Raw genomic sequence first — 11,350 nt, 5'->3', positions numbered from 1 at the left:
CGGTGTATCCGGCCTTATTTATTTTAATATTGATCATTCTAACATTTTTTTGTTTTTATGATAAAAATTTTGTTTTTTAAAAATTAACTTATGAACCGTTCCCTGGCGGCGGTGCCCCCATCGCAGCGACGCCCACATGCTCCGCATGCCCGCTTCCGTCGGCCCTGGTGACATATACTGGTAAGGTATAGATATTTGGGTAATATGGAGTTCATATCGTTTTCATGCTAGATGCATTAAATTTCCCGGTAGAAGGTCGTGATGATGAAGGTATAATAATAATAATCTGTGGTCTGTTTTTTTTTTTCTTGAAATTTTTATTTATTTTTATTATTTTGAACGCATTATTGTTGTGGCGCTGTTTGCAAGTCAACAAACATGCGTTTCGATAACGTTATCGATGTGTGCTGGGTGGTTGTTTCATATTTATACGTATAATCTTTTAAACTTCTTGACAAGTACATAATGCGGAAAGGTTTCTTTCTCCTCTTTTGCTTTTAAATAATGCCATGCATGCGATGGGCTTGTTGGATTTATTTGCATATAGTGGCTGCAGCTTTGGGATTTGTAGCCGGGATAGTAATATTCTTTTTATTCTTTTTTAAATTTAACAATATTAATGCAGCTGTATGGGGCCTATTTTCTGGTAAGATAAAGTATCCCAATTTTTTAAAATTTTATTTTTAATGCTCCTCTTCTATACTTATATGTGCTTCGTCCATTTTCACTTTACATTTAATTTTTAATTTTTTGCCGGCAAAGGTTGGTCGATTGGTAGAGCCTCTGCTACTAATGGCTCAGTTAAGTAAGTTTAAGCGCGGTTAGTAGTTCGAAGGGGACCAATCGTTCAATGCTGTTGGCCCACTCTCCCTCGATGAGTCTTTGGACTCTCTGGAGGCGTCAAATAATAATAATTATTAATCCTGTGTTATCCATGGCCGTGAGATCCGTTTCCGCACCCCGGTCTTGATTGCATCGTGACACGTGCTCTCCGGTTGGCAAGATCTGGGTTCCGACATGTCTGGGTCGCAAAAACTCTTTTTAAGGTCTTTTCAAATGAGTTTAGCGCTTGGCAAATGTAAATGGAAGCATTTTAATTCCAGACACTCGGATTTTTCATTCTGAAAAACAACCTCTTTGGAGAACAAATGTGTATGAGATAGATTTTTCAAAGAATGGCTGGAGACAGGAAGAACAAGAGGCCATCCCTGGAAACTGTATTAAGGGGGTGTGAGCAAGAGGGAGGGGGTAATGAATAGGTTTTTTGCGTGGAGCGTGGTGGATGATTGGAATGCATTGCCTGAAAGTGTGGTGAGTGCATTTAAGTAAAGGTGTGAGTTATGAGTGGAACCTCCCGTGATAAGTTTCTTGACTCTGTGGAGGTCTGATGATGATGATACTCATACTGACCTTATGGTAGTAATTTTGTCCATAATTCCAGCTGCCCCAGCCCAACCCTGTGAAATCTCTTGATGTAGCTTTATTTTCACTACCATGCCTAATAATAAAATAAATAAAAATAATACTCATATAAACATAAATCAGATTTATTGTCCAACAAAAGAATGTTATTAGGTTGCACATTTTATTAGCAGTCTTCGAGGACATGGGTTACTTATATGAAACTCAGTTATGGATTAACCATCCAACCAGCTATGTGGATCAAAATATGCACTTTGTATCCATATAATTTATTGCATACACTTTGCATCTATGTAATTATGGATGTATAATTACATGGATGCGAACTAAGCCAGTACAGTGGGCAAGAGATTTTATGCTAAAATTTGTCCACAGCTACATTTATATGAAATTTTTATGGGCCAGAACTGGAATTACTTACTGAACTTTCTTCTTGATGTGTTATATTGAAAAATTATAGCATGTAACAGACAAATGAACATTGGAGGTGTTTGTGTGTACTCTCCAATGGTTTGTGATTTACAATATATTGAAAGATACAATGAGTGTTTCTGGCTTGTTTTGTGTATGTAAGAATAAGTAAAGTTATATATTTAGTAATGGCATAGCCAGCTCCAAACTCCTTCTGCCTGTGGTGTATTGGTTATATATATATATATATATACACACACACACACACACACACACAGGGGGAAAGAGGCCTCCCATCAAAAAAAAAAAAAAAAAAAAAAAACGAAAAAGGAAAAAACACTAGAAAATTTTCCAAAAATCTTTTATTGATTTTTTTAATTTATGTTGTGTCATGTCTTTTATTTCTATACTACTTATGAATTAGCGACACATAAGATAAGATGGGAACACCCTATAGCTCTTGGGAATCACAGCCCCTGTGAACACAAGGCAAATGAGGTAGTGCTCAGGCAGACCGAGTGCTACTCCTTTTGCTCGAGCCGGGCCAGAGGAGATCACGGGTTTCATATATTGGTGATCACTGCAGATGCTCAGTCATGGTCGTATGCAATGCATAGTGTCTATTCCCAAATCGTCTACTTAACTCAACCCCCCCCCCTTCCCAAGATTAAATCCTGAGTGCACCACTGTGTGTGTGTGTGTGTGTGTGTGTATTATATGTGTATATATATATATATATATATATATATATATATATAGTGGTGCACTCAGGATTCATATAAATTGTGCTTAAATTTATTTAAGAAGTAAGTAATTTTAATGCATCAGCACAAGAAGTAGTTTACTTTTATATTACTTAGTGTTTTGAAGTGGAAGAAAAAAATTTCTGAAATTAGATATATCTAACACTCAGCATTCACTAGTTTAACTAAACGTTGTAAATTATTTGTTACCTCTTCAGTAGCAAAATATATGTTTTATAATAATTTAGTGATGCCCTCAAAAGTAGACAATAACTTACAAAGATAAAACTAGCTATTACATGTGTGTTTTTATCCTTTTTATGATTCTACATATTCATTTGCTTTTTACTGATGATAGTTCAGATAGAAATTTGCTTGTTTATCAGGCTGTTTACAAGTTGTTTAATTATGAATATTTTTATAAACAGAACTAGGTATATTACTGTCATAAATGATTGAATAGTTATTTGTGATGAAAGTTATATTTGATATGATAATGAACAAACAGATTAAACTTCACCTTTAAGTGATAAAAAATATATTATCAGCTCAGTCACTTGAGTGAATATCTTATGTTGCAACAGACAGATGTTGATTCTGTCTGTTGCAAGAAAAATAAGATTTACTATTTTGTATTTTTTTTTAAATTCAATTATTTCTTTAAGAAATTGATTGTAAGATAAGCAGATTTGAATTCAGTATTCTATACCAGCTGAAAATTCATTTTTTAAATTAAATTTTATTTTAGTACTTTTTTCTTGATTTCTCTTTGAAAAAAATTAAGATAAATAAAGAAAGTATAAATTAAAAATGCCAAAAAATTATATTCTTGGTTTCATCCTTTATCCAAGTGTAAGCAAAGAAGCAAAGTTTGCACATGAAGTCACTTCAAGAGACTGGGCTACTTGTATATAGAGGCTTCAACTTCATATCCTTTGCCGTTGTATCCCATTATGCAATGCACATATCTTTATGGACACGTATAATGCTGTGCATTATGGGAAGGGCCACTACCTAGAGTAGTTTTGACCTTTGTAAAGGTGAAGGGGGGGGGGGTCTCCAAAAACTTGGGCAATCCTTCAGATCACCCAACAACAAGTGATCCAAAGGATAATTTAACTCAGTGGTAGTGTCACTTGGTGTCAGACCCACCCTATCACATAGAAGAACCCTCAGTGGTGGCTCTGCCCAATGGCAGGTTCACCCCTCACCACTGAGCAGAGCTACTCATAAACCAGAGAAAAAGCAACCACAAGGCCACTTCAGCAGACTTCCCACATCAACAGAGAACAGCATCACTGGGAGCCAGTCCTGGAAACAATACCAAGGTTGAAGTAATGTATAAGTCATATTGTACAGGATATGATAGTACTACATGAAAAATTTACACCATTACTAACTCCTATCTACAATTTTCCTCCAAATCAGTCTGTTACCTCTCATGACTCCAATATTATCAGGTCTTATATTTCTGTCTTCTAAGGCACTTTTTACTGTATCAATCCACCCATATCTTGGTCTTCCTCTGGGTCTTTTTCTCAACCTTGCAGAAAACACTTGTTTTTCAAATCGTTTCTCAAAACCATTCTGCTTAAGTGACCATACCACCTGAGATTAGCTCTGTCAATGCATTCCTGGATGCTGACAATATAAAGTTCTTTTCTAATATCCTAATTTTCAATATGATATTGCCATTGATGCCATCTGTTCATTCCCCTAATCTTTCTCAGGACTCGAATATATATACGGTCTCTAGTCTTTGGTCAAGTGTTTTACTTCTAACCCAACTCCCATATCCATAAGTTAAAATTGATTTGAACACTGTCTTTTATACAGCTAATTTAGTTTTTTATATACAGCTAATTTCTCTCTTATTTCATATAAATTTATTCAGTTGACTTCCTACCATACCAGCTTTGTTGGTTCTGTTGTCTATTTCCATATTTAATTTACTATCTTCACTAAAAATCGTGCCTAAGTAGCTGAAATGTTCTATAGGTTCTCCATTCACAATACAGTTGATATTTTCAATGTTTCTGCCTATTTTTATTGTCTTTGTGTTTTTAATGCTGACCTTCATACTGTCGTGACGTTGTTTTCTTCATGTTGTGTTCTAATCCGCCATCTTGTTACAAGTCACTTTCATAAAAAAAACAACTAATTGTAAATTGATCACCAATCCAAGGGTAGAGAAATTTCTATTATGCTGCGCCACTCTATCCTTAGATTAGTCTATATAAAATAGTAGGATCAATTCATAGTTAGTTAGCAGTCTCCTCATTCATTCTGGCCGAGGTATTTTATTTTCCACTTGGGATTCCCGCAAGATTCGAATTTTTATGAACGGTGCAATAAAAAGGAATTCAGGCAAACAATAATTGGATTGACAAAATAAAACATTTAATATAAGCTATATGACACATACATAAATTCTACCTCTAATTTTAAACAATAGAATAAAGTTAAATATTAGGTCAAGTCAATCACATTAGTTCAATCTTCCAAACATTACATACGCTTTCTCAGTTTCTGAGTCACAAAATTCCTACACTTAATTAAATACAATAGAACTTCCCATCTGAATGGTTTCCACACAGTTCTCAGCTATGCTATACGCTTAAAGAACACCGCAGGCACTAATTGCTGTAAATATCTCTCAACAATTCTTATTTTCAAATTCTCATTCGCAAAGAATTTCCACAGTTAAAGTTAGGTTAAACGTAGCGTAACTAACATTCAATTCTTCATACATTGAAAATGATCAATATGTCAGTGCTTACCAGAAACAGTTCCTAGTACATCAATTACGTTGCGAATAACTTTCAAAATATATTTGTTGCACTTAAGAACACATTTATAAGACTTCTCCGCAGTTATAACTAAAACACTATTAATCACGCTTCACGACTATGGATATCAACTGTAAGGTACTTTGATTATCCTTGTTACCACTTATTAAATAATTAAACACTGTGCAGTTCTGCTTAGGGCGATTTAGAATTAAGTCGCAATTCTAGATTAACTGGGTTTAATCAGAATTCTTCACTGAACGTCCAGTTTCTTCATATTATCTGATTGCGGTATTAAATTCCTTTAATTATCACTGCTGACTTTACTTTCAGCTAACTATAAAATTCACTTCGTCTTTTTTCGCTTATAATTATTATCCCCTTTAACTTCTGCCCTTGAGAACTTTTTATTTACTTCCACCTCTCTAGTTTATACCCTTGCTTCCTTTCACTTCAAAATTTCCATTCCAACTCTCTCTTGTTACCTCTATATATTTTTTTTATTATCCTTGTCCTAGCTCACGCTCTGTTCCACTCGCGCTCGCTTCTTCATGCGTCTCCATGACAACAAATAAAATATAATAAAATTGAGCTATTGCATAACTCTAAACTTCTATAACAGAAATAAATAGAGAATATTTACATTTCAATTAATACGCAGTTAAAATTATCAAGTACAAATTCTATAATATTAACATAGTAATAAATAAAATAACTTAATAATATTTAATACAGTATTTTCATTATTAATACATATATCTTTGATTAATTAATTTAATATTAGACAAAATTAAGGTAGTTATATGAATATTTAATTGTAAAATAAGTGATTTACATTAAATAATATTTACAAGTTTTGCCTATGTGATGGAAGATCATGTTGGATTCTGAAACAAATAATAATTACTTCAATCTCTATATAATCAGAATCCAACAATACCATATCTATTACAACAGTTATTCAATTTAGTCAGGGAATCGTGTAGACTTGTAGCAGATTTATTTAGAAGTATAACATCATCCGCATAAAGCAACGAGCTGAGATTAACACCTCCAATTTTGATATCAGGTTTAATACCACTTTCCTTCATAATGTGATCCATATAGATAATGAATAACAGAGAGAATAATGTACATCCTTGTCTGACACCAGATTTAACATTAAACCACCTTCTTGTACTTCCTTCAATTCTAACTGCTGACTTACAACTCAAATAAAGACTAAGTATTGTGTGATATAATGCCAAAGTAACACCATATAACTGTAGCATTTTGAATAGCTTCTTTTGGCATCTTATCGTGTGCCTTTTCTACATCTACAAAACTTAAATACCGATCTTTGTTATATTCCCATGATTTCTCAACTATCTGTCGTAAAGTGAAAATCTGATCTTGGCAGTCTCTATTTGGCCTGAAGCCAGCTTGTTCTTCCCCAAGCTTTTCTTCCACAATCCTTCTCAACCGTTTCTCAACTATACTTGCTTAAATCTTACCAGGATATTCAGTAGGGAAATACCTCTGTAATTCTCCCATTCAGTTTTATTTCCCTTTTGATATATGGGTATTATGAGAGCTCTACTCCATTCATCTGGAATTCATCCCTCTGTCCAGGCCTTCTGAACTATGCAGTGCAGCCACTCTAAGACTTTTATACCTCCATACTTGAACATTTATGGTCGAATATCATCTACTCCTACTGCCTTTCCTCATTTCAGGCTTTTTCTACTTCAAGTATGGATATTATTCCTGACTGCATACCTGGTCAGTGTTTTTTTACACTGTGCTGTCATCACTGCTTGTTTCATTTAGCAGTTTTTCAAAGTAATTACTCCATGCTTCAAGGATATCTTTTTCTCCTGTTTTCGTGTCACCTTTATCATCTCTAATTCCTTTTACAGCACTCTTTCCTCCATTTCTGAGCTTCTTCAACAACCTCCAGAATATCTTGATACCTTCTTGATATTTATTTTCTATGTTCTTGCCAAATTTCTCCCATGACTTTTGTTTAGCCAGTTTTACACAGTGTTTAGCTTTCTTACATTTGTCTCTATATTCTTTAAGAGCACAAGCTGACTTATTTGCCAGGAGCTTTTGATATGCTTTCTTCTTTTCTTTCACTGCCTCTTTAACTTCCTGTGTCCAAAAAGGAGTTCTGATTTTTCTATCCTTGCAGACAACCGCACCACATGCCTCTCTGGCTGAATCAATCAGTGCTTTCTTTAGGGTTTGCCACTGAATCTCCAAGGTTTGGTTCCTGTTCTCAAACTCTTTCATTTTTTCTTGAATAATATTTGTGTATTTTAGTCTACAGTTCACATCTGAGAGCTGCTCAACGTTTATTCACTTTCAATATGAAATTCAGTTTTATCCTGCACCAGTGGGAAAACATCACTATTAACAATAACAATTAGACTTTTCTTATTCCTTGCCTCTTCTCTCCATGTGAATTTGTGCATATTTTTATATTGAAACATGGTGTTAGTAATAACCAGTCCATGTCCTGGGCAGAAATCCAACAGATATTTGCCATTATTATTAGCTTTGCTCTTTTCTCCAAATTTTCCCAAAATATTTTTTTATGTCTGACAATCATTTCATACTCTGCTATTCAGATCCCCAACAAGGACCAACTTTTCCTTTTTCAATGTGTCAGTTGCTTTCTCTGAAGCCTCAAAAAAATTCCTCCATTTCTACCTTAGTAGAACCTTCTGTGGGACCATAGGACAAATAAGTCTCATTGTCCAGTTCCCCATTCTGATATTTGCCCACATCACTCCACTTGAGACTGACTGCCATTCAAGAAGATTAGCCTCGTATTTTGTGTTGAATACTATGGCTACTCCTTCTTTTTCTTGATTTTCATTGCCTGAATATAACATTTTGTATTTATTGCTCAGAAAGATCTCGCCAGTTTTTGTCATTTTTTAGTCACTCCTATTATGTCGATCTGGTACTTATTCAATTCTAGCTGCATTTCTTTTCCATTCAGGCTTCTTATGTTAATAGTACTAATCTTGAACTCTGGTGATGTTGAGTTAGGGTGGGTTTTAGGATTTGTTCCAGTAGCTGACTTTTTGCTGTTTGCCCTAGTTCTCTGCCGAAAACAACGGGGGCCTTGTTTAACCAGGCGAATGCCCAGCCAGCATGAAATTTTGTCATGTTGTACCATCATTTGAAATTTTGATTTAAGCCAATAAGAATACCATTTGGTCAGCTAAATCCCAAATTTCCAGCCGATCCTCATCCTTTTAGTATCCGGGTAGATACCTAACAGGGTGCACCACGAGAAGGTAAGAATTGGACATTAGGTCAGAAGCTCTAGTCAGTTCTCCACATTGCTCTGAAGGCTATGTGGAGGTCTCCCCTCAGTTATATAGCTTTGACCCTTAAGCACACCTTTAATATAACATATAATTATTTATTTATTATAGATACAAGACTAAAGTATGATGAATGTCACTGTTGAAAATATGAAAAGAATTATATTATCTCAATTATCTCATTTATATTAATGATTGAGAATTATATATTCTCAATCGTTATATGAAAAATTATCCTTAGAAGAAACAAATGCACTGTGATCTAACTCAGTGTCGCAATGTCGAAACTGACACTGCTCAATGAGCAGTGTCGCTAAATTCTGTGTACGAAACTTCTATTATTGGTTTGTGTTCATGGAGAGGATGAAATATTTTTAATACAGAAATTTTTTAATATGTAAATTTACTTCTTAATAAATTGGTTACTGATTAGGAAAAAATGAATTATTTTTCTTATTTTGCATATGCATCCCCCCTCCCACTTAAATTTTCACCAACCACCACTGGTGTACAGATATGGTCAGTGGATTATATTGGTGATAAAGAAACATTGGAGAGAGTGTGCAACTAATTAAGATTTTCTCAGGACTTTTGAAAAAGTTAAATGAAAATAGCAACAGAACTGTACAAAATGTACAGGAAGAATGCAGTTATGAGTATATTGCAGTATTAGAAGCAGAAATGTGGCTGGATGATGATATTTGATCAGGCATTTTCAACTATTAGTATTCAGGTCTCCATGGGATCTGAAGATTCATTTCAGAATGCCAAATTTTCTGTAGACATTTCTTATGTATATTAAACCTAACTTGAAAATATTCAGCTTTGGGCATTTATTATCCACTCTTTCTAGGCATTTCACTCATTCACTATCTGCCTAGATCTGCAGAGCACATTTCCTCAATCCTCATACTCAACATTCCAAAGTCTTGAGACAGTCACATGTTTCTGTACTGTAGTTTACTGTATTTCCTTATCATTCAGATATCTAGCTGATGAGATCTGTATATGGCACTGATCAGGTCATATCTAGATTGCTATGCACCTGGTCACATGGTGGATGTCATAATACAGAGGACACTTGTCAATATCATTTGCAATAAGTCGGCGATTTTTTCCTAGTTAACTTTTACATTTATTGTCAGCTTCGTCTCTCTCTATCTGCTAGCATCCCCCCCCCCAAGATTCTTCTTTTTTTACATCCTGGAGCAAAGTTCCACCAATACACTACACTTTATCTCATGTTCTCTGGTTGAAGTATATGACTTTATGCTTAGCAACATCGAGCTGACAATCCTGTTCATCTGTCAAAATACCAGTGTATTCAAATTCTCTTGTAACATTGCATTGTTATCAGAGCCCTGACATTGCTTTCACTCATTTTAACATCTTTGGTAAACAAATGAATATCTCCTTTCAAACATAAACTATTGTCATTATATAAATTAAACAACATAGGCCTTAGAAGCGAATTCTGTATTATTTTTATGTTCAAATTTCCATAGCTGTTGCAGAGATTAACGTTGAAGTTTTTAGAATAAAAACTATGTGGAACTAGTATGAAATGAAAATAAATAATTTACTGACCAGATTAAATATTTACATGCCAACATTTTGCTAGCCTAAGCTAGCATTATCATAGGCACTTTAAACACACTCAGCAAAGACTGGGAATGAAATGGCCTCAAGAACAGGGATAGCCATGTATAATGAGGGTGATAGTGGCACTCTCCTTGGTGATCTTCCATGATTATTGCTGACAGAGTAGGGTTATACTGAAGACTCCATAAATACTACTCAAATCTACCAGCAACAAAAAAGTTTTACTTATCCAAGGTATTGGTGCTCATATAAATATTGTTATAGGTAATTTTATAAAACTAAATGTTACGATGGCAAAACAAAGTAATACATTCTTTGAGAATTAAACTTCTGTATAATTATGTATAATATGTAATATTATACATAATTATACAGAAATATCCTGTCCTTTAATGTGGGTTTAAAATATATGCCACACCATAGGTCATCACGTGTTTTCTTTCATTTATTGTTTATAATGAAGGGTGAGTTTATATAAATTATCCATAAACAATAATTAATAGAAAAGACAAATAATAAAATTCACAAAAACAAGAAAGTAGGTAGCACTTTCTGTGGAGTCAGAGTCACTTTTCACTCAGATTCACTTTTCAGTAACACAGGGAATATCCCAAAATGGAAATGTGAAGGCAAGGATCCTGATGTTAAGGATTGCATAATCAGTGGTTCTCCATTATAACTGGACATAACTTCCAACTATTATAACTGGTCCAACATTAAAAAAGAAGTCAGAGCAGCTAGCTAAGAACTGGGTTACGATATGATTGATGATTGTAAAGGACAACCTTTTGATATTGAAGATGAGGAAAATTTAAATATGTACATATTTTGCTATTGTAATTTATTTAAATAAATAATTTGTTGCTGAGTGAAATGTTAGTCTTTTTGATGTCTTTTTAACTATCAACATGAACCTTTGCATAATCGTGGCAATTTCTTAATTGACTGTGATTTTTTGTACTGCAACCCGCGCTACAAAAGCAGTTTGACTGTATGATTGCATTTTTATCAATGTATGAGAGTTTTAAGAGTGTATAACACATCAGTGCTCTTAATTGGTCTA

The 11,350-nt window shown here is 34.2% G+C and overlaps 1 protein-coding gene across 2 annotated transcripts in view; it reads left to right on the top strand.

Moving 5' to 3' along the window:
- The first annotated feature begins 215 nt into the window (after positions 1-215).
- LOC150098871 (heme transporter HRG1-like) overlaps positions 216-11,350 on the top strand; it is a 33,767-nt gene continuing 22,632 nt past the window's right edge. Inside the window, exon 1 of one of the 2 annotated variants that reach the window (XM_090404885.1) lies at positions 216-270. In XM_090404885.1, the coding sequence (XP_090261011.1) occupies positions 225-270 (46 nt within the window). In that variant the 5' untranslated portion in view covers positions 216-224. Of the gene's footprint in view, positions 271-388; positions 647-11,350 lie in introns of those variants that run through there. The other variant, XM_090404884.1, reaches the window with a different exon arrangement.

Source organism: Typopeltis vanoorti, chromosome 15, assembly GCF_054136105.1.
Source record: "Typopeltis vanoorti isolate ZY-2024b chromosome 15, IOZ_Tvanoo_1.0, whole genome shotgun sequence".
Taxonomy (NCBI): domain Eukaryota; kingdom Metazoa; phylum Arthropoda; class Arachnida; order Uropygi; family Thelyphonidae; genus Typopeltis; species Typopeltis vanoorti.
The sequence above is the reverse complement of the archived record's forward strand: the minus strand, read 5'-3'. Positions and strand labels throughout refer to the sequence as shown.